The sequence below is a fragment of the Anabrus simplex genome, chromosome 2 (assembly GCF_040414725.1).
Source record: "Anabrus simplex isolate iqAnaSimp1 chromosome 2, ASM4041472v1, whole genome shotgun sequence".
In the NCBI taxonomy this organism is placed as follows: Eukaryota; Metazoa; Arthropoda; class Insecta; order Orthoptera; family Tettigoniidae; genus Anabrus; species Anabrus simplex.
In genome coordinates this window covers 984,164,191-984,189,802 of record NC_090266.1, presented here as the reverse complement: position 1 = coordinate 984,189,802, position 25,612 = coordinate 984,164,191, and the positions used below count along the sequence as shown (strand labels likewise).

General features: G+C 38.8%; 1 protein-coding gene across 1 annotated transcript in view; it reads right to left on the bottom strand.

Moving 5' to 3' along the window:
• The window catches only part of Pez (protein tyrosine phosphatase non-receptor pez), a 923,645-nt gene that overhangs the window by 781,836 nt on the left and 116,197 nt on the right, over positions 1 to 25,612 (bottom strand). The window contains exon 5 of the mRNA XM_068226358.1: positions 22,768 to 22,838. Within this exon, the coding sequence (XP_068082459.1) occupies positions 22,768 to 22,838 (71 nt within the window). The remainder of the gene's footprint in view (positions 1 to 22,767; positions 22,839 to 25,612) is intronic.

The following is a 25,612-nucleotide window of genomic DNA, read 5'->3' as shown; positions in this document are numbered from 1 at the left end:
TATTATTTCACGAGCCTCGAAATATATTCAGAAATATAAGTTATTTAATGTTAATGTTATCGGTTTTACGTCCCACTAACTATGAATTTGAGCATCTTCACCACAGGACTGAGACAGGATCGAACCTGCCAAGTTGGGCTATAAGAAGGCCAGCGCTCTACCATCTGAACTGAATCCTTATCTTAAACCTCAGTTTCATACAGCTTAAGCCAGTCACAGATAAGCTCGGCTTACCACTTGCACTCCCCAATGTGAAACTCGTCCAGAGTTTAAAGCTCCCGCTTAAGCCCGATCCAAGGCTTAAGCGTATACTGTGAAACCGGGCCTTAGAGACATTATCCAAAAATTTTATGGAAAGAAATACTTCACTCTATTCGATATGACTTCCTCTTACATTCACATCGTGCTGAACGATGAGAGTAAAGTGTTTACAGGTTTCATTTTTGACAATATCACGTACGCCTTTAATCGACTTCCATTTGGAATTCAGAATTCAGGAGCCGTATTAATAAGGGTGTTAGAAAAACCAACTATCGGATGAGGTGAAGTCTATTACCACTATTTATGTTGATGACATCCTGATCGCCACTGAAACATTAGAGCAACATCGAGAAGATGTCCATAAAATATTGCAAGAACTAGAAGCCAAGAATTTGAAAATAAATGTGAAGGAAGAGTCTATGCAAAGTTTTCCCCATTGTTTACAGGACCTTATAAAATTGGAGGAAACCTTGCCAATGGCGCGTACAGAGTGGATAAACTAGATGGAACCACCAAAGGCATATATAATGCTTCAAGCTTAAAAACATACTTCAAAAGAGAAGCATAAAGAAAATCCTGATCAAATTTTCTTTGCCCTGAGAGAGAACGCCGCTACGGAAGAGAAGATCGAAGTATGTTTGTTGAACTTCGGGCGAGGCGGAGGATAGGCAGCGCGCCGAACTCAATGACGTATTCAGCGAGTGACGTAGCCACCTCGAGTGAGCTCTACATGACCATGGTCTACATATGGTCACGTCCCAGCCCATCTGCAAAAGTCTATTTTGCGTTAAAATATTGCTATTTTGACACTGCCATCGTGAAGACCTGTCAAATTATTAGGAAAATCCACCGTGTACTTTAGGAGTTATAGAGGTAGATAATACCCATGTTCTAGATACTTCCCCACAATCCGGTATAAAAGGAAGGCGATCCGGACTACAAATGCAGTATATGTCACTCCACCGTCTCTGCAGCACGGGTGACGGGAGGAGCGCTACGAGTGCAGACTGAACCTATAGTCGGATAAGTCTTTGAAATTCGAGTGTTGGAACTTTGTTATTTTCTTCAAGTGCCGCGTTAGGACTTGTGCTCCGGTGACTATTGAAGGAACTTAGAATTCTCGTGAGTGTCGTGACTTCTGCAAGTATCACGTTTGAACTTGTACTTTCGTGGACCGATTTCAGGAACATAGAAATTCTCCGAGTGTGTAAGTTGGACTTGTGTTCTACAACCAAGCTGTGGCAACGTAAACTTTCGTGTGAATGGTATGATTTTTTCCAAGTACCACATTGAACTTATGTTTCATGACAAACTGTGGAACTTAGGGTATTTTCAAACATTGCGTTCGATTGTGAAAACATGAAATACTTTCCGAGTACTGCATCAGGACTTGTATTTACACTCGTGTCAACATAGTAGACTGTGACAATTCAGAGTACACATGCCATGTTCCGAGGGAACATAGAACATTCCAGTGTTATAAGTGAACTCACAATTTATGGAGTTAGACTTTTCCAAGTACCATGTTTCTTTAATGATTATTTACTTTGCTTATTGACGGAACAAGACATTTTCCGAGTACTATTTCATTTACTAAGCTTATTGCAAATGTGCCAATGTGTTCCAAAACTTCATAAACTGTGCATTGAGAACTGTGGTGACGATAATTGGTAACCCTATAGAACATTCTAGTTTACCATGCCTGTGTTAGTAAGCTCACGTCATGAATTCGACATTTTACACATGAATTCGAGCAATATAAGGTCAAATATTTAGTTCAATCATCCTGTTTTTCAAGTGATGATTTAGGAACGTTTTCGATTCAATGATTTAGTAACACTTACCATATTTCGTTGTACGAGTACATGCAATAATTTAAAGGTCATATCTATTCAACAGTGCTACAAATAATGGAGTGCTGTATGGGGAACTTGCATGTGAATCACGTCTCAAAGACCGAACCCCGGAACGTGTGCATCTGGAGAATCGAGAACTCTTAATTCCAGAACTTCGAGAACTTCTCATCCAGGCGGGCGTGGTTCCTACGCAGGCCGTATCCAGCACCATCCCAGGGTCCGGAGTTACCAGCCGGCCACGACACTTCAATTCTACTTCAATTCTACTGTATGAAGGTGATATTAACTAGTCTTCAATGATTAATAAACTCAGATTATTAAAAACTCTCTAAGTTCGATGAACTATACCCCTCTCTGTACCAACTCCAATGTTTTTAAGCCACACCCTAAGATACAGTCCACCGAGCTCGATAGCTGTAATTGCTTAAGTGCGGCCAGTATCCAGTATTCGGGAGATAGTAGGTTCGAACTCCACTGTCGGCAGTCCTGAGAATGGTTTTCCGTGGTTTCCCATTTTCACACCAGGTAAATGCTGGGGCTGTACCTTAATTAAGACCACGCCGCTTCCTTCTCACTCCCAGCCCTTCCCTGTCCCATCGTCGCCATAAGACCTATCTGTGTCGGTGCGACGTAAAGCAACTAGCAAAAAAAAAAAAAAAAAGATATAGTCCATGCTCCTCAAATTAGTGTCAGGCGCCTCAAAGATTAACATTTTTTCCTGGTACAGTATTAAGCAGGGAGGAACTAAGTGATGTAACTACGTAATCTGCGTGGAGACTTTTATTGAAATACAGCAGTTAAATCAAATACAGTACACCATATTGTACACACAGTATTATACCTTCCTGACCTCACGGGTGAGGTGACTTAATCACAATTTTTTAATCGTTCTTAATAAAGACGATGGCATTCCTAATGAATCAGCGAGCTGTTTCTAGTTATGATTAGCATTCTTATTGTGCTTTTGCAAAATGTCTAATCTATCCGATATGAAAAGTGCTTTCCTTTTCACACTCATAATCACAGACCAGCATCAATACACTGAACACAATCAGGCAATCTCATGGAGACTAGAAAAGGATGATAAGGTTTCTTCTCTCACTTCCTTGTCCATGATTTCTAAACAACCGAGCTCGATAGCTGCAGTTGCTTAAGTGCGGCCAGTATCCAGTATTCGGGAGATAGTGGGTTCGAACCCCACTGTCGGTAGTGCTGAAGACTGTTTTCCGTGGTTTCCCCCTTTCACACCACACAAATGCCGGGGGTGTACCTTAAGTAAGGCCAAGGCTGCTTCCTTCCCACTCCTAGTCCTTTCCTGTCCCGTCGCCTTAAGATCTATCTGAGTCAGTGCGACGTAAAGCAAGTTGTTAAAAAAATATATATTTCTACGTTGGCATTTATCAGCTTGTTTCCAACAAATACTAAACTGGCCTCTTCTCACCTACAGAGTACTAGAGTGAAGAGCACATAAGAAGGCAGATGAGTGAGACAGTAATTGCAATGTCGTAAGACTGCTTTTGTAAACACTCTCCCTCACTTATGGCAAACTCGTCAATTAAGTACGCGTCACTATGAAGCAAGCAAGATTGCAGTTTGTAGTTTTCCAGTTCTCTCTCCTTAGCCAAGAATACATGGTGATGATGATGATAGCAAATAATCTTAAAACTTAGTGTTACCCCAACAAGGCCAGGAGAAAGGAAGAAGCTGCAGGATCTAGGCTACTGGACAATGACCACATAACAAAATCTTTAAACTTGCAATGTATTTCCTAAACATTTTTTTTGTCCTTTCTTTTCTGTTTCTTTTCCAGAAGCAACAACAACAACAATTTAAAAACCAAAGTTAATGACAGAATAAATATTTAGAAGAGAATGTAGCAACGTCAAACAATTTGTAACATTCCCTTACTTTCCACCACTTATTTTCTTCCTGCATTCTTCTAACCACACATTTTTGCACTCACAACTTCTACTTCCCAGATCTTTACTCCTCTATCTACGCCTATGCATCTTTCTGATTCTGCTATATTCTAGAACATCTCTCTCTCTCTTGCCCCTACCACTACCGCTATCTATGCCATTCTCGATTCCATATATATTCTCTGTTCTCTTTTCACTGTTTGTCAGTGTGTATTGAGTAGGTTTGAGGATGGAACCTACCTTCATTTCGCCTTTATGACGATATTTTATTCTACATCATCCTGCTGATGTATCTTCAATGAATCAGGTAGGGGAGAGATTTCTTGGTACTTTTGAGTAAGCTGGTTCTTTCCAATTTTTATGTTTACAAAGTTTTAATTCATGCTGGCTGGATACAGTGAATGTGGACACTTTTTTTTAAGGTTGGGAGATTCTGGAAAACTGGAGTTAACTGTTTTGGGTCAGGTTGGCTGGACTGTGTTTTGGTGTCATGTGTACCATTACGCTATCACTAAAGTGAAAATATAAAGGAGATCGGAATAGATACAATGGCTGGCAGTGACTTCAAACAAAGTAAATGAACGTGATATGTCACCGAAACCCAGACTGACATCATAGCAGAAGGTATAGAATCACGAGGACCATGTAAAAGACCTTGAAACGGGATCTAGATTCTTAAAAATATTACCTCTGAATCACTTTTTACCGAGAGAGACACACAAGTAAGCTGAGAGGAAAACATATCATATCAAATCATCGTGATAACACACTTAAGAGAAGACAGACGGGGAATTGTAACCAAATAGCATATAAACAGCAAGAAGTACAGGAAGAAAATCCAATATTTCAAGAACAGGAAAAAAAAAAAAACTAACCTGTGACATCGGGAGAAAACAAGAGCGCTACACGCAACTTTAGGCAATCCACTATAAGAAGAGAAAGAGCTGAACCAACTACTTAATATTCACATTAGCCATGAGAATTTATATATATATCCATCACAAATAGTTGGAGAAATAAATTCCATAGATTCTATGTATCACTTGGTAGAGAATAATTACTATAGCTCAACTGCAAGTGACATATAACCTATTTGACAAACATGACCTACAGAACTAACCTATTTCATGTAAGATTATGAATGATGAGTGTGCTAGTCAATAAGTATATTGGTGTAGGAAGCGACTTACTTATAAACGAAATCCAGTCTTAATTACAGTTTTGTTAATGGGATAAGAAAGTGTGTTATGTATAGATATAAGATCCCAAATCTTATGGAAGGGCTATGTTGTTGTAATTCAAAGAGTTTTGGGAAGAATACATGCTGTATGAAATTCAGATGGATTCTAGGAGATAATAATATTGATAGACAAGACGATTGCTGTATAATACAAAGAAGAGATAGATCCTATGTGAATTATGAGCAAGTGTAGCAGTAATAACGTCGAGGAAGTTAAATGTTATGAAGAATGAGAGGTAATTAAGAATATTTGAGATGAGAAAAGCATTGACTATGAAGTGATAGAGTTGAATTGAATAAATATGGAAATGTAAAAGGTACGAAGGTGCATCCATCTGTAATTGCAAGGAAAGAAGTAATTGTGATATTAAATGGCACATGAGAGTAGGATCATATTGGATATTTATTGTATGGCAAGGTTGATGTTGAGAAGAGAGTATACAAATATGATCACAGCGTATTCTCATCTTAAATAAAAACTCATAGTAATGTACCCTAACCAGCTGATAGCCTCCATACTTGAAATAGATATTGATATAATGGATTTTAATAGGATTAATCAACACATTCAGAACTAATCTTTCCCAAATCAAGTTAAGATCGAGGTTATGAAGTAATTCACTAAAATGGCACAATGGAATATATATATAGAGGTCAGCTTACAGTATCACCAAGGAAGGAAGCACAATACATATTGGCACATATTTGAGTTCTAATGCTAATTTATGTATAGTGTAAGATAGGTTTGGCATAATGAACTTTAAATGCTTACAATATAGTGATTATTTTAATCCACCTATTCACTATAATCTATTCACTATTATCACTATATTGTAAGCATTTATAGCAAATTTTAATACAGGTCTAATCATGAGATTAGTTACATGTAATAATGAACTTTGCTAATGTGATATATGAATTTAACACATGAATGATAGATGTGGAAATATTTCATTGACAATGACAACTTGATAACAGAAATGTTGGCTGTATACAAGAAACTTATCAAGCATTCCAATACCCACAAAATCAACGGAGGTCACAATAAGATTCCAGATAATAAAATTTCAGACAAAACTAGTGTCAAATAATAAAATTCAGATAGAAATTTTAGATAAAAACAATTTAGATCAGAATAGGTTCAGATTATTCAATCTAAGTAGGCGATACCTTAGGTAGGACATTTCACTGATGATATTAAAGAACATAATATTGGTTAAATGTGATGCTAAACTCTAGTTTTCAGTTAGAAGAGTAGACCAAAAATGAATAAGAAAACTAGGTTTAGAATGATGAGAATTGCTAGATGTAGATGACAATTGATCAGTTTAACTTATAAGAAAGCATATTAAAGGAGAAGTGAACCTATTTCAATTATGGATATGAAGCAAGTAGAATGAAACATACGTAGGCTAGTTGTACAAATGAAGAATCAGCAGTTCACCAGTTGCTTATTTAACCAAAGAAAACTATTTGTACAGAACAATATCTTTCTCTTCCTTTTCTTTTTCAAATCATTATGTTTAATAAATAGTTAGAAGTAACGATTAACATGGTGTATTATTTATAAGGATTATGATAGGGTAAGATAGCTAGAAATAAGTTTCCACATCTACGAGTTGGATATCATTGCCAAGGTGTGACGGATGGAGACGTTCATCAGCAAGATGAGATTGATGTTATAGTGATCAACATGTCAGATAGTCTTTTTTGGATCCCACGTTAAACCGAACCAAACTATGACATTCCCTGAGAAGCTGGCTGGGAATCCTTTACGTCGACCGACTTGGACGCAGGAAGGGGTAAAGAGATTTATGGCCCCTAACGTCGAAGCAAGAAAAAGACGGCAAGACAACTAAAGAGATATATGGCGGCGCAACGTGGAAGCAAAAAAAAGAGGAGAGAGAGAGGCAATTAAAGGTAAATAAAAAGGAGAAAAGGAGACTGACCAGACCATAAAGAGATTACAGCACTGCAATGTGGAACGAAAGGGTACAAAAGAAGAGAAAAGAGACAGTCAGAGGAAAATAGGATATCCTGTATCAAAAAAAAAGGAGAAACTGACACAACTCGAACAGGTAGCTGTTAAAAATAATATAAGTTAATCTGTAGTTGGTAAGATAAGAATTACAATGAGACATGATAATATATACACACACATATATACAAATTCCATAAATAAGGAATGAACATAATTGAAATAGGTTTGAGTTGACCAAAAGATTATGTGAATCTTATTTTGACCTGAAATAAGTTAATGCGGCTAAATTATGGTAATCTTGGGTAATCTTTCCCAGTTAAAACAGAGAAAGAGAAAAGAAACTAAAAATAAGTAGTAGTTAAGTCATAGAATTAAGGCTAGTATAAGTCATTAGAGAAGTTAGGAAATTTGGAAGCTTATACAAAACTTAGAGAACTAGAAAAAATATATATATCAAATGAGATACTATAACATAAAAATGTCAAATTTGAATCAAAATGAGGGCTCAATTTGAGGAATACCAAAAAGAACAAGAGGAGGATTTGCAGAAGAGAGATGAGGTGATAACAATTAATCAGGCAGAAATAAAGATGACGAAGGAAGAGCAAAAGGGAATCTTAGAGATACTGAAGGAAATGATACAGAAACAGGAGGAGAAGCAGCAGGAAATGATTGAAGAAGCACAAAGAGAAAGGTGAGAAGAACAAGAAAGGCAACAACAAATGAGAGTTAGAAGAAGCACAAAGAGAAAGGTGAGAAGAACAAGAAAGGCAACAACAAATGATGAAAAACAAAATCAGATGGAAAAGATCAGAGGCATGAGAGAAGGACAACAGAAGCAGGAAGAATTCCAGCAGAAACAAATGGAAGAAATTAGAAAGATGAGGGGAGACAGAAAGAGGCTATGAAAATGGAGATTGGAAAATCAGAGCTGGAGTTGCAGATATCAAAACTGACATTGTAAACCTACGTGCGGTAGAGAAGTTTACGAAGAAATAAACAAAGTCAGAGAAGAACTATCAGAGAACCGAAATTTCTGAAGGAAGAGGAAATAAAGAAATTAACACAAAACTTCAAGGGATTGAGAATCAATTCCAAGGAAAGATTGGAACAATGCCAGGAAAGGATGAATAAAGTTAAACGAAGGAACTGAAATCACAAATACATCCATGGAGGTGGATTTTATCATAGCCAAAGACTAGATTGCAGATAAACACAGCATCATGAAAGAAGAAATGGAGCACAACAGGAATGAAGCCAATGAGAGAAATGATAAAACGGAAGGAGAGTTACGACAAATTCGGAAGGAAATTTAAGAATTGAGATCAGAAAATCAGGCAACGAAATCTACTATATCGAGTTATAATGAGAGGCAAAGAGCGATGGAGATTCAGATTAATGAAAGAGAAGCAACACCCACAGTCACTGTAGAATCAAATCAGAATACCAATGACATAATAGGGAACAGCAACAATAACAATGTAATCCCGCAATCATAATCAATATTATAAGTTACGACGATAGGCCTAACACTTCAATAGCACTGCGAGTATATCACCAAAGCAGTTCTTGAGGGAGATGGAGGAATACTTCAGAGACAACAGGATTCCTGAAGACAAAAGACTAAGAATAATTGAAAAACACCTGGATTCAAATCCAAATGTATGTATCAAGCATTTAAATACAGTTTTCACGATTATGAGGAATTCAAAACCGCATTTCTAAGAAGATTTTGGAATTAAGAGTTTCAACAGCAACTTAGGCTGGAATTATACTCAAGAAAATATGTTTCAACTGCACAGACAAGATTTAGCGATTACATCGCATATCAATTTCAATTATTTCAAGATTTGGATGCAGCACCAAGAGAATCAGAGGTGATCAAAACGATCCAAAAACAATTCCCACCAGACGTGTGCAGAGGTTGTTCGCAGCCACAAAACGTAGAATCAGCTGTAGATGTGGAAAACATCCTGAGACAGCTAGATATGACAACAAAACATCCTACGAGTAGAGTAATTCGCAACTTGGGTAATGAGGAAACAATAAGTGTCGTAACACAAGAGACATACCCAGGCCAAGGAATAATAACCAAATCTACGAGAGAGAAGGAAAAAGAGAACTAAATAGATGCCAGTGCAGAAAAGATAACGAGATTTACGGGAGATAACATGAATAACAGATTCATACCGTATCACAGACCAAATAATCGATTCAGAAGGAATAGAAATCAATATGATTACTGTAGAAGACCAGCTTATGACGGCAGGAGAGATCAGGATTTCAAAGAAAGGGAATATGCTAACAGAAAGTATATTCAGGATCTGAGAGAGAACACAAAAAGCAAGGAAATATGGGAGCAAGCCATCAGGATCAGGATCAGGATGTTAATGGGGACATACAAGGTGCAGAGTCTTCAGCTCCAAAGACATAAGCACAGAGAAAGAGATGAGCGCAGACTGAACCCGAAAGCACCAAATTTCAATGTGAACTCAGAGATGTCTGAGAAAAAAAAAACGAAAAAAACGGCAACCTTAGAAGAGGTCTAGACAAAGAAGAATTTAAGGAAGAGAAAAACAATGGCAAAATTTTAAGTTGGGTAATTGCACAAGTTGATTCATGGCAAATAGGACCAGACGACCTACTAGATGACTTCACGGTTAATGCGAGAATGCGGCAGTATAACTTACCAATAATCATAGTAAGAATAAATGGGAAGACAACTCATTGTTTAATAGATTCCGGGGCAAGTGTGTCATATCAAATGCACTATTCTTCGAAATCGACATAAAGATCAAACTACCAAGAATGCCAGTATCAGAAGTAAAAATCAGAGGGATTATCCCAGACAAAACGGTTGAATGCAAGATGCAAACTTACCTTAGAACTGGAACAGGAAACCAAAATTTCGAGCATCCATTCATAATAATGGATAAAGTATAACATTATTTTAGGCACTAATTTCATGTTAGCCCAGAAAATGACTATTGACATGGAAAAGCAAGAAATTAGAATTCCAGTTGTCAAAAATAATGGTAGAGAATCAGCCAAAAGGATCAGCCTGAACGATAACATAAATGATAAAGAGCACATGAGGATAGAAGGACAAGAAATAGACAGCATCCTAGAAGGATTACACTTAGGTGAAGGGCAAGATGTCCTCAACGAAACATAGGCAAAGATGTTCAACATCATCGAAAGAATCCTGAGACTGGAAGAAGGCGGAAATTATGAAATACAGAAGAGCCTTGCAGACCGAAATCTCATCAGCAGAAAAGGTGAAGTTGTATGAAATTTTGAAGAAGTACTATGAAATTTTTGGAATAAACCGGGGAAAATATCGAATTTTAAATATAAACTGCTCTTAAATTACTGGACTCCATATAGAGGAAAGATATATGATATTCCAGGAAAATACTTTCAGGAAGTAAAGGAAATCATACAGGAAATGTTGTCCGATGGAATAATAACTAAAACAGCAACCCCATATCTCAGTCCTTTGGTAATAGTAAAGAAAAGCAGTGGAAGCTTGGGAATATTCTTGGATGCTAGGAAATTAAATAAGAATTAAATCCCAGAATATGATCAGGTAAAATAAAGGGCATAATTAAGAAATTCAGGAACATGAGATATTTTACAACTAGGGACTTCACGTCATCATTTCATTGTGTTGTATTAGAGGAAAAATCAAGGTTGCTAACCAGACATAGGCATACTGCGGTCTACAATTTGGTCTGAAAAATAGCTGCGCAGTGCTGATAAGGGCCTTAGACAGAAACTTAACATCAGAAGTAAAGACTTAGACGTGACTTGTTACGTGGACGACCTGTTGTTCGCAACACAGACTTTTGAGGAGCACTGTGAAAAGCTAGTAAAACTGCTAGAAAACTTAGAGAACACAGGATTTAAGATCAATCTCACCAAGTCAAAATTTTGTCAAGCACAGATACTATTTGTAGGACATGCATAGATGAAGAAGGGATACGACCAAACCCAATTTAAAAAAAATTATATGTGATTTCCCACGTCCAACTAAAATAAAGCAAGTAAGGCAATTCCTAGATGTGATGCAATTTTTTTCACGGATCATTGTGAAAGATACACTAGAGAAGCAGCACCCTTGCAAGAACTATATAAATAAACAACAGGTGGAAATGAAATGAAGTGGAGAAGGCATTTCTAGAAATGGAAAAGTTAAAAACAACATCAAACTAGGTTATCCAAATTATGAGAAAGAATTCATCATACAATCGGATGCATTGAATATAGGAATAGGAGCATGCCTGTAGCAAGAGGAAGGAGACGATTCAAAAAGACGAATGTACTTGGCATTCGCAAATCAAAAACTGAGGAAGAACGAACAGCATTATACCAAAATGGAGCAGGAACTATTAGCAATAGTACACGCACTACAACAATGGAGCAAGATAATATATGGGTACCCTGTAATCATCCGAACAGACCACAAAGCACTAACCTTTGGATTAAAAGCTGCAATGACGAGCAAACGAGTAACAAGGTGGATCTTGTTCACGCAGCAATTTCAATTAAAGATAGAGCACTGCAGTGCAAGGATAACATTTTAGCGGATGCATTAGGCAGCAACCCAGCAGAGCAGGAAGAAGCGATCCATCAGAGAGAGTTAGATGAACAGGACGAGGACTTACTTAATAGATTACAAGACATAAGCACACTACAAATGGCAGATGAAAGGTTAGGCCGGATCATAAACAAGCTGGAAGATGACACCAAAGAGTCGCAGACAACGCGAGCATATATGATGATTAATGGAAAACTGAACGGATACATAGACAGAATTCAGGAGAATGCACGAATCATGGTACCAAAGGCACTGCAGAGAGATCTGATCTAATATGGCATACCTATTGAATCAACGGACATGGAGGTATCGATAAACTGACACACGCAATCCTAGAGAGATTCACTTGGAAGGGACTGAGAAGAGCAGTCATGAAAATAATCAGGACATGCAACATATGCCAAAGAACGAAACATGACACTCAATTAACTAGCCATCAACCAATAGCTATACTGCCAACGAAACCGAGACAGATATATGCAATCGATATTTGTGGATCCTTACCTACCGCGAAGAAAGGCAGAAAATTTATTGTTGCAACGATGGATGTATTTTCAAATTACATAGCATTACAACCAATTCAGAGGGCTAACTCAAAAAAGTCATGCGTACCTTAATGAAAAATTTTATACCAAAAATGGGGAAGCCAGAGATGATGTTAACTGACAGAGGTATGCAATTTACATCCAAGCAATTCCGTGAAACCATGAAAGAGCTAAACTTTAAACATATCCTATGTTCAGTCAGGCACCCATCATCGAATCCTGTAGAGAGGTGTATGAAAAAAAATTCCAAATTTTGCCGAATCTACTGTGTAAAAAGCCATTGGAAATGGATAGACGTCATTGAGCTAATTGAGCAGAATATAAACACCACTATACATGAGTCTACTGGGCAAATTCAAAGCAATGTCCATAAAAATGAGTACCGAAATAGACCATGGAATGCGATCCTAGGTGAAGTAGAGGAAGACAGGCCTGAAGCTCAAGAGATAAATAAAATGGTCAGAGAAAGAATGGAGAAACAATCCAGGAGAAGATTTGAAAGGATGAATAATAAAAGAATCCATCCACCTTTAAAAGAGAATGATCTGGTATTAATAAGGAAATTGCCAAGCTCAAGCATTTCAGGAAAAATATTTGCCAAATTCGTACATTTATATAAAGGACCATACATTATAAAGAGAGCGTTTGGAAATAACGTATACAAGGTCAAGGACATGGCGGGAACTTATATAGGTATCCATAACGCAGCAAACCTTAAGCTATATTTTAAGGAAGATCGAGAACAGATATCAAATAATTTGCCGGAAAGATGAAGCAGAGGATTACTCGGACCTGGAATACCAAACATATAGTGGTAGTGAACGCAGCTAAGTGAAGAAAAGCAGGCCACCTGACAAAATAACACTAGAAGTCACTATACACTTGAGCTTAGGGATACAAATGGAAGTTAGGAGAACAAAGCAGAATAGCGTAAAGTTACACTGAATGAGAGATGAAACAAAAGCTATAAATATATCGCAAGCAATATATTTAAACAAACTGGGAGGTGAAATGTACCATTACGCTATCACTAAAGTGAAAATATAAAGGAGATAGGAACACATACAATGGGCAGTGGAGACTTCAAACAGAGTAAATGAACATAAAATGTCACTTGAAACCCAGATTGACATCATAGCAGAAGGCATAGAATCGCGAGAGCCATGTAAAAGACCTCAAAACGGGATCTGGAATGTTAAAAAAATTCCACGTTGCGAGAGCTCTGTCAAGCATTACTCCAGGATATTTTGGAATGTCACAGAACTGTAGCTCAATACCTGACCACACAAATTTTAGCTTATGATGTCCTTGTCTGCTGTTAAAATGAAAGGCACAAACTTGTGGCTTTGCAGCATTAGGTCTGAACAGGTTTGCAATACAATACCTGGATAAGTTCTGAGGGCAGTAGTAAGATTTATTTTCACTGTTTCAAAATTAGTGCTTTGTGTGGTCAGGGCAAGATCATCAGCGTGCAAGAGACTTCTTGTACTGGGACTTACTAGCTGGTCATTTGTATAAATGTAGAAACTTATTGGAGCCAATATGCTTCCTTGGGTTAGACCAGTTTTCTGTATTCTCTATCGGCTGCACTGCCCTTGGAAGTTGACAAAAAAAAAAAACCTCTGCAATTCTGGAGAAGAGAGGCAATGGGCCTCGTATGCCTGCTGACCTTTGTCAAATTGTAGAGCTTAGCCGGAAGCTGCTGATGGCTAACAGTATCATGCGCTGCCCTTAAAACCACAAAGGCCACACCTGTGTCCCTGCAGGGTTCGAATCTGTCCTCTATAAACTGTGTGAGATTCAGAAGTTACCCAGTGCAGTCTTTACCAGGATGGAACCTGCCTTGCTGTGGAATTTTTTTTTTTTTGCTAGTGGCTTTACTTTGCACTGACAGAGATAGGTCTTATGGCAACGATGGGATACGAAAGGCCTGGGAGTTGGAAGAAAGCAGCCGTGGCCTTAATTAAGGTACAGCCCAGCATTTGCCTCGTGTGAAAAAGGAAAACCACAGAAAACCATCAGTTTGGAACAGTTTCTTGTCCTTTACTCTTTGATCCACTCATCCCTTTTTGCTGCACTTAGAGAGGATATACGATGGTTACCAGCTTCAACTGTATCTTTGACAAAGGGTTTTTCTTTGCATGAAGTTCTTTTGTATTCCATGAACTGAGCAGGTAGGACCAAAGTGAGATGTGGGATGTACAAAGTTCACCAACTGTGAGGTATGGGTATTCTGGAGCATTTCTTCACAGCTGCATTAGATGTATCGTAAGATTCAGGTGTCGGTTCCGCAGTAGACGCTTCATGACCCAACATCTCTTTGAACTTCGACTAGTCAGCTTTACTGAAATTATATCTCCTGCAGAATGGAACATTCCTGGGTCTTACTGAAACATGTACTTATTGGTCTGTGCTGCGTTTTTGTTACTGGACTACAGACTGACTTCACATACTGCTGGCTGACGTTACTGCTGAACGTAAAATTGGGATTTTAGCGTCTTGTAGTTGAACAAAACTTTCACAAACAGTTACTCATCATGTCATGAGTGGTATGAATCTATATTACTGATCAATTTTGCATATAGATGAAGTTCACTTTCCTTGCTTGTGTAATCTTGAAACAATTTTGCAAATTTTAAGAAAACTGGAGTAGCTCTCAGATTCTAAGCATCAACAAGAAGCACACAAACAGAAATTTATCTTTAATTAATATGATTACAATACTGTTCAGAGTTTGAAAAAAGTTCAGTGTTTTTCAAGTACTGCATACAAGTGACCACAAAAAACAGCTGTGGAGTGTAATTCATACAATTATCCATTTTCCTTCTCATGGAGGAAATAAACATTTCCATTTTTTGAGAACTTGAGACCTATAAGTTTTTAAAGTTTAACTCAAAATTTCACAACATCACATCAAACTGTATGTATAACAAGCAAGAAATTACGGCTCTGATGTGCATCATTCTATAAGACTGATATTAAGCTTCCTCCGATCAGTAGAGGTTTGTTAATCATAAGAACAATTTAATTTGGTATCTGACATTCAAACGCTTCATGCAAAGTCTGAGCCCTGCAAGATATCAGTAATTCTCAAAAAAGTACAGCGATGCTTATTTCCTTTCCAATTACAGTCAATCTTCCACAACTCAAACATCTATAACTTGAACTTTCAATATCTCGAATGAACTTTTTTTCCCAACAGAATGATGATTATTGTATCAAAGTACACTGGCAGAAAAAATATCCAAATACCAAGAAGGGGTTGTGCTAGATTAAAAAACGTTAGTCAGCATGTTTATACATCTGAAAAATGACATTGATTCAAATTTCCTGCAAATCGCATTAGTGTGGTAGTAGTAACGGCCCCATGATGTTGCACATCAGGTTTATTTTCAATACAGGCTGTACTGTGCAAGAACGTTAGTTACCTGTAAGAATGGACGGAGTGACTATGAGTCGGTCAGCAATGCCTTTACGACGATGAAGAGGACAGTATCAACAGCTCAGTGTGGTTGATCGAGGCCATGAATAGTGTTTTTCAAGTACTGCATACAAGTGACCACAAAAAACAGCTTTGGAGTGTAATTCATACAATTATCCATTTTTTTCTCTCTCCTTCCGCGCTATTGCAGAACGACTTGGCAGCAATGCCTCCACTGTGCATGCATGCTGGCAGCAGAGGTCACTAGAAGGTACGTTCGCAAGAAGACTGGGCTCCGGATGTCCCCGTGGCACCACCCAGAGGGAGGACCAGTGCATTCGGCGTATGGCTGTGGTGCAGCGGACTGCGGCTGCAGCAGCAATTCGGGCAGCAGTTGGCACCACAGAGACGGAATGACTGCTCAAAATTGGTTATCTGAAGGACAGCTCCGAGCCAGACGCCTTGTGGCATGCATTCCATTTACCCCAAAACCACCGCAGTCTGCGACTTCATTGGTGTCAAGCGAGAGCTAATTGGAAGATGAAGTGGAAGTCCGTTGTGTTTTCTGACGAAAGCCAGTTCTGCCTTGGTGCCAGTGATGGCCGTGTGTTGATTAGGAGGAGGCCAGGCGAGCGCCTTATTCCACCTGTCTGTGGCATTGACAAACTGGACCAACACTGAGAGTTCTGGTCTGGGGAGCAATTTCTTATGATACCAGGAGCACTCTCGTGGTTATCCCACTCAACCTGACTGCAGATGTGAACGTCCATCTGGTGATTCGATCTGCTGTGCTGCCATTCACGAAAAGCATTCCCAGGGGTGTTTTCCAACAGGATAATGCACACACCCATGCCACTGATGTAACCCAATCTGCTCTACAGTGTCGACATGTTGGCTTGGCCTGCTCGATCGCCCAATCTGTCCCCAAATGAGCAAGTATGGGACATCATTGGACGACAACTTCAGCGTCATCCACCCATTAACCATCCTTGTATTGACCGACCAAGTGAAACATCCCACAAGCTGACATCCGGCACCTGTATGACACAATGCATGGACGTTTGCATGCCTGCATTCAACAATCAGGCAATTACACCAGTTATTAATGGACCAGCATGCCACATTTGCGATGACTTCATGGTGTGGGTTACTGTCGCCACGTCCTAGTTCGTGAAACATGGGCAACGGTCGAGTGGCCTAGTAAGTGGTCCTGAGAGTCAGGATACCAGTTGCTATGGAATGGGAGTGGGCATCTTGGACTTGTTCTGAGTCATGGCCCTCCTTGGGCTCAGGCAGCTAGGACTATACAAACCACCAGTGGTCCCTGACCCGTTAGAGGAGAGATCCTCGCTTGGATTATGCTTCATGAATTTACCGACCTCAGAACATTTTAAGCAAGCTCAGACCTATGGGAGAAACGGAGTCCCACTCTCATTTGACAGGCGAGGGACTCCTTGGAAAAAACTTGGTGAACGAAATGGAATTTGATGGGAAGCTATCAATATTAATGGGGCTTACGGGAGAAAGAAAGTAGAACTGGCAGAGTTAGCAAAGAGGATGCATCTGGATGTACTAGGAGTAAGTGATATTCGGGTAAGGGGAGATAAAGAGGAAGAGATAGGGAATTATAAAGTGTACTTGACGGGTGTTAAAAGGGAAGGGCAGAGTATGAGCGAATGGTGTGGGTAGATTTGGCAATTGGAGGAATTAGGATGAGAATTGTCTCAGTGTATTCACCATGTGAGGGTGCAGATGAGGATGAAGTGGACAAATTTTATGAAGCATTGAGTGCCATCATAGTCAGGGTCAACAGCAAGGACAGGATAGTGCTAACGAGCAATTTCAATGCAAAAGTTGGAAATATAACTGAAAGATTCAAAAGGGTGATTGGTAAATGTGGGGAAGATAAGGAAGCTAATAGGAATGGGAAACGTTTGCTGGACTTCCATGCTAGTATGGGATTAGCAGTTATGAATACTTCACTGCTGCATATATGAGGGTAGGGGCACCAGATCCATAACAGACTATATCATAACCGACTTTGAATTCGGGAAATCTGTTAGGAATGTACAGGTATTCCAGGGATTTTTTGATGATACACACCACTAATATATATAGTGAATTAAGTATCTCTACCAAGGATAGAGAGAGTGAAATCTGTCTGCAAATGAATAAGGGTAGAAAATCTCCAGGACGAGGAAATTAGACAGCAGTACATGGATATGATAAGTGAAAAGTTCCAAACAATGGACAGTCAGTAGGTTCAGGATATTGAGAGAGAGAATGGGTGGCATACAGGGATGCTGTAGTAGAAACAGGAAGGGTAAGTCTAGGAACGACTGTCTGTAAACATGGGAAGAAGCAAATATCTTGGTGGAATGATAAAATGAGAGCAGTTTATAAACGTAAAAAGGAGGCTTATCAGAAATGGATCCAAACAAGGGCTGATGCAGACAGGGCATTGTACGTAGATGAAAGAAACAGAGCAAAACAAATAGTTGTTGAATTCAAAAAGAAGTCGTGGAAAGATTTTGGTAATAACCTGGAAAGGCTAGGTCAAGCAGAAGGGAAAAAGGAAATGAACAGTGTTTTGGGTAATACAGGTGAACTCATAATAGATCCCAGGGAATCACTGGACAGGTGGAGGGAATATTTTGACAATCCTCTCAACGTAAAAGGAAATATTCCTAGTGATGTCGCGAGCAATCTAGCTCATGGCAAAGGAGAAAATGATGTAGGTGAAATTACGCTTCAGGAAGTGGAAAGGATGGTAAATAAACTCCACTGTCATGAAGCAGCAGGAATAGATGAAATTAGACCTGAAATGGTGAAGTATAGTGGGAAGACAGGGATGAAATGGCTTCATAGAGTAGTAAGATTAGCATAGAGTGTTGGTAAGGTGCCTTCAAATTGGACAAAAGCAGTAATTGCACGTATCTATAAGCAAGGGAACAGGAAGGATTGCAACAACTATCGAGGTATCTCATTGATTAGTATACCAGGCAAAGTATTCACTGGCATCTTGGAAGGAAGAGTAAGATCAGTGGTTGAGAGGAAGGTGGATGAAAACCCGTGTGGTTTCAGACCACAGAGAGGCTGTCAGGATCAGATTTTCAGTATGCGCCAAGTAATTGAAAAATGTTACGAGAGGAACAGTCAGTTGTGTTTCTGTTTAGTAGATCCAGAGAAAGCATATGACAGTGTACCGAGGGAAAATATGTTCGCCATACTAGGGGATTATGGAATTAAGGGTAGATTATTAAAATCAATCAAAGGCAATTATGTTGAGAATTGGGCTGCAGTGAGAATTGATGGTAGAATGAGTTCTTGGTTCAGCGTACTTACAGGGGTTAGACGAGGCTGTAATCATTTACCTTTGCTGTTCATAGTTTACATGGATCATCTACTGAAAGGTATAAAGCGGCAGGGAGGGATTCAGTTAGGTGGGAATGTAGTAAGCAGTCTGGCCTATGCTGACGACTTGATCTTAATGGCAGATTGTGCCAAAAGCCTGCAGTCTAATATCTTGGAACATGAAAACAGGTTCAATGAGTATGGTATGAAAATTAGCCTCTCGAAGACTAAATTGATGTCAGTAGGTAAGAAATTCAACATAATTGAATGTCAGATTGGTGATACAAAGCTAGAACTGGTAGATAATTTTAAGTATTTAGGTTGTATGTTCTCCCAGGATTTTAATATAGTGAGATTGAAACTCTTTACAGTGGTCTGTTTTCAGACCAACTTTGCTTTACGGGAGCGATAGCTGGCTGGACTCAGGATATCTTATTCATAAGTTAGAAGTAACAGACATGAAAGTAGCGAGAATGATTGCTGGTGTGAACAATGACAGGAGGGTACTTGGAATGAGGAGATAAAGGCTATGTCGTGTTTGAACTCAATGGATGAAGCTGTACGCATAAACCAGCTTCGGAGGTGAGGTCATGTGAGACGAATGGTGGAGGTTATCTAGGAGAATAATGGAATCTGTTATGGAGGGTAAGAGGAGTAGAGGGTGACCAAGACGACGATGGTTGGACTCTGTTTCTAACAATTTAAAGATAAAAGGTATAGAACAAAATGAGGCCACAGCACTAGTTGCAAATAGAGGATTGTGGTGATGTTTAGTAAATTCACAGAGGCTTGCAGACTGAACGCTGAAAGGCATAACGGTCTATAATGACAAAGTATGTATGTATGTATGTATGTATGTATGTATGTATGTATGTATGTATGTATGTATGTATGTATGTATGTATGTATGTATGTATGTATGTTACCTCAACAATTATACTGCCAACATTTCCGTATTCGACATTCCTTAATTCATGGTGTTTGGATATTTTTTTCCGCCAATGTATGTTGAAAGTGCTCCAATATGAAGCACCAGCTGTACAGAAGTCTTCTGGTCGAGTTTCCACAGGGCAAGACAGTAAAATAAATGCTAGTGATCTTGAACTGCATGACAGTCGCAATCAGCATTCTCTGTATATCCCCATCTTTTGAGTGTTGGCTTGGTTCTAAGCATTCCAGTTCTTATTCTGTTGAGGGTCTTCCAGACAGGCCAAAGTTGTGAGGTAAGTGCTGGAGTTCCTTTAGTTGACCAATTCCAGTTAGGTAGTGTTGTCTGCTTTTGCCAGTATTGATTCCTATCTGGTGTGGCTGGAGCTACCTTGATATTATTAATGAGACTCCATTATGGCCTCAGACGTACTATTTCATGGCAGTGGAGAGGATGACAATCATCCACCTCTTGTCTGATTTTCTCACTTTCAGCTGCTACTTGTCATCAGATTGGAGGTGGCACTATGCCACAAGTGTCGGCTCTACAGTAGACACTGCCAGGATGAGTGGCTCAGATGGTTAAGGCTTTGGCTTTCTGATCCCAAGTTAGGAGGTTCGATCCTAGCACAGTCCGGTGCTATTTGAAGGTGCTCAAATACGTCAGCCCCATGTCAGTACATTTACTGTTACGTAAAAGAAATCCTGCCGGACAAACTTTTGGCATCTCAGCATCTCCGAAAATCATAAAGGTAGTTGATGGGATGAAAACACAACATCGTTGTTATTATATACAGTAGACACTTCAGTACCCAACATCTCTGTGCTTTGACTAGTCAGCCTTCTTGAAATTATATCTCCTGCAGAGGGGAAAAGAACCCTATTAGCATGCATAGTAAATTATTCCTGGCTCTTGCCTTCATATTGACAGAATGATAATGTAAAAAGAGACTGATCAAGCTGAACTTCCAAGATATTTGAGAAGAGTGAACTTGAGTTGCTTTCCTTCCCAACTGATGTTAAGTTTGCTATTTAAAGTATGATTACGCAAATGGAAAAGAGTAACCTGGGTTTTGCTACGATTTGGCTTAAGGGATTTTACCTCCCAAAATGATCTGGAATGAGTTCCAACACCAGGATCATCAGCAAACAGGTAATGCCTGGTATTCAGCCCAATAGGTTGATCATTAGTGTCAATACTGAAGACAAGTAATGCAAAGACACCACCTTGTGGGAGACCATTTTTCTGGTTCCTCCAGTAACTTTCTTTATTTTGAAGTATTACTTGGAATCTTCTGTTCAATGACAAGCATTGAATAATTCCTGTAAGTCTGAATTTCACTGTCATTTCAAACAGCTTGTGTATGAAAAGTCTGTGGTTGATCATATTATAAGCAGCAATCAGGTCGACAAAAACAGTACAAGTGTCGAGGCCTTTCTGAAATCCATTCTCAATATACTGGTCCAGTGTATGATCATCCTGGTGTGAAAACTATCTGTTGATCACTAAGCTTACTGTCTACAAAAGAAGTCATTCTCTTAAATTTATAAGGTGATCAAACAGTTTAAAAAGGTGGCTTAGAAAAGAGACAGGCCTGAAGTTCCTGGGATCATCTGGTGCCTTGCCTGGTTTCTAGAACATCCTCCTTATTACATGTTATTTTCTGTAACTCAAAGTTCTATTACTCTAGTTTCTTACATCTCAAAGGATATTTTCAAGCCCAGATGTAAAATATCTTTCTGTAACTCAAAATTATGCAGAATATATTTACTTGATTATCCCTGCATTAAACATGTTCCTGTTGTACTTATGTTGTCTCCTTATACAAGAACAAGGACTCTTTACATTTTAGTCAGAGTGTATTGCCTGACTAGCCGTAGTATCTAGTACCACACTTTGCAACCTGGAGTAGCTGCATACCACACCAGCTTAGAACTCTACTTTAAGCTACTTGCAACCCTCAGCAAGCTATTTACAGTACGGAGTGATGTATCAGTTGGGAGTTCCTGACCCGCTGGATTACTCAAGCCCTGCTCAGAACAGTAATGTGCCGGGCTGAGTGGCTCAGACGGTTGAGGTGCTGACCTTCTGACCCCAACCTGGCAGGTTCGATCCAGACTCAGTCCGGTGGTATTTGAAGGTACTCAAATACGTGAACCTCGTGTCAGTAGATTTACTGGCACGTAAAAGAACTCCTGCGGGACTACATTCTGGCACCTTGGCATCTCCAAAAACCGTCAAAGTAGTTAGTGCGATAAATCCAATAACATTATTATTATAGAACAGTAATGTCACTACTGTGTCACTAATGTGAGGAAACATGTGCTGAAAAGTTTTTGTGCGAGTGAAAAATAGAAGTTGTCTAAAGAAGTGGAAAAAGATGTGAGGAAAAAGAAAACATTGCAGTAGAATCTGGCATTTCAGTTAATACTGTAAAATACATCATTAAAAATAAAGGCAAGATTTCTAATGCTTATGCAAGACTCATGTTTTTGTTCGGAAAGGAAACGGTGGAGAGGAAGGAGTATGCATGTTTTTCCAAACCTCAAATTGTTGATGATTTGAAAGTATTTTCAGTCTCTGCAAGCACTTTGAGATACTGAAGTTCAACTGTACAATATTCATTCAGATGTGGTGGTAATTAATTAAGTTCTATACCTACCTTTGGAAATATGGCAAAGTCCTTCAAGTACTCAGCTGTATGTCTTTCAGGATCATGATTTCCAAATTCAGCTGAAAAAAAAAAAAAAACAACAATAAACACAATTACTGATCATCATATATGTTGCAGTGTTAATGTAACGTATTATGCGACAATAAGAATGTAAATGCAACTCCTTTTCTATGATCAGTAAAGATTTTGAGGCTATATTTTCAACAAGAAGAAATTTGTAATTATTTTTTTTGAAACATTATTTCTTAAAAATAGAAGCCTGGTACTCTTCACATACACCACCTATATGCGTCTGGTACTAAGCAGAAAATAAGAAAACAACAAATAGGGAATCTGCCACCTGGGCGACTGCCCTAAATGTAGATCAGTAGTGATTGATTGATTGATTGGCATAATATGAGCTGCAAATCAACAATGATAAAAAATTCTTCCATTAGTAACACATTGGAGCCCGAGCCCGAGTGTGTATCGGGGTGGGATAACAGCTCAGACAGACCGCGCCCGAGCCTAACTCAGGCCCGCATATTTGTTATATTGTCAACACAGCCAGGATGAGAATCGGGCAGAAAATATACATACCACTTTGAAGAACATTTATAACAGCTATACCGTGCATTTGTGTCCACTGTCGTCGTTTTCTCGAACTTAGAGCAACTTATTTTTGCTCAAGTTTGCTTTTACACTCCATGTTTCCAGCCTTGCTTCCAGCTGCTCAAGGCGCACACTTTCAGAGTTTTGTTTACATCGTGCGAAGTGTTTAGACTATGTTTTGTTTCTGCTATAAAGATTGGATCATTGAATGAAGGTGGAATTGTAGAGATTTTAGAAGAGATTTTTGCTGACAGTGGTTCAGAAGAAGAGGTAGATGATTCAGATCGAGACCCTGATTTCGAACTTCATGTTAGTGGTGAAGGTATTTATAACCTATTCTATCATATTCCACCCAGGTATGATTTTGCACTTTGTAGTTTATTTAGCTAATGTTTCATGATCTTCATATGACTGGATTTTCATTTAAAACGAAGGACGCAAGCGATGATAATTCAAAAGCAGGGACTGATTCACATTCGCCGGGTACTTTTGGTGATTTGGATGCACTTGGAAAGCCTGTGCAGATAAAGGAAAAGCGGAAAATGGGAAAGTAACGAGAAGAGAGACATACTGGTGGTATCCAATGTGTTCTGTAGAACTTTGTGTCCCTGAATGCTTCAAACTATTCTGCACTCAAGCTTATTATGTGTAAGACTTTGTTGTCAGACATTTTTTTTTGTTGTTGCAAAAGGCATACCATTGGAAAATGTGTAATGTGAAAAGTATTCAATAGATCTTAATGAACTTTTTAATCTGTACAATAAACACTTTTAATTTTTGATGACATATACGTGTTACAATTGCAACCTACCTACTATTTTCTACAATTTTTTAAAAACCTTAAAAATATGGTGGTCTGCCTACCCATATGCCACCTTAAGACACGGTCTCCAATGTGTTAAGTGAAAATTAGTTTAAAGGAGAACACAACACAAAAACACATATTTCGTTATTCATTGCTAAAGATGTATTATGGGAATGTAATAACAATGCCGTTAATCCGATACCTCTATGTCCAACCATTCTCAAGTTATGTGCGGAAGTAGTAACTGGTCGTGACGTCACTGCACTGTAGAGTCTACCTGACAGCCTTGACGCTGGGAGTAAACTCGCGCAGTCTTTTCCCGTACTCCATCTGCTACTGCCGTGTTCTTCTGTTGCCAGTGTTAGTGGGCTTATTTTTATTTATAATGGAAGTAAATATCATTCGTCCGTATCAGTATGAGCCAGAACGAACAACGTTTACTGATGTGCATTCAGATAGCGATTTTGACATGGATATGCTAAACACTACAGGCCGTGCCGGCACGCGAATTTGGTGTAAATGTAATGAGTGTACCGTCATGGATACGGATGAAGAAAGTGTATGCTGTTGTGAATTAGACAATGTAAAAGCAGTGAAATCTGAGAAATTTATGTGTATAACAAGAAATCCTTTGTTTACAAGGCTTATTTTAGACCATGAAGTATTGACAATGACAAGGCATAACATGAGCTTAAAAACAAAGAACATGGCAAGGAAACATTTACTGACAGCTTTAAATCCATCAAATAGAACTTGGCGTTTTTATTTGTTACAAACAGTTCACTTCGTGGGTAAATTCATGGACTGAGATTGGTAAAAAGAACAGAGTTGTCATACCATCATGTGTTGTCAACACCATAAGGAACACATTTCCAGAACCCGATGGCACCTATGTGGGCTTCAAGCTGTAAATGAAAAAATGAAATTAAAACAGTAGAATTATGTAAGAGTTTCCTAAGCTTGTTTGTATGATAAATATAGTTAAATGTATTATTTTGACATGAAGTACGGTACCTCATTTATTGCTACGAGTGAAATCGTGAGAAGTGGTTCTTGATCGGGTTGTCATTGGAAGGTCGAGGTATTGGAGCGATGTTTTTAGGCAGTGACAGATCCATTGCTTGATCTTCAGGTGAGGCTCTACTATAGTTAGTTTGCAAGAGATTTATTTTGTTCATTATTGCCTTCTTCCATCCATCGCTTGACACTTCATATTTCTGTTTTATCACCCAGGCTCCTGTGGATTTTGAGTACTGAGTTTTGGTACCAGCTTTCAATTTACTGATGTTCCAATTACAATAGTCCAATGCAGCAATCACTGACCTGAGCTTTAAGCCTCTGTAGGAGAAATGAACTCTTTTAGGAGCGTATTTCAAACGAAGGTTGTGATAACTTGCTAGGCTTCCAGTGTGAACGTAGTGTTTTATATATTCCACA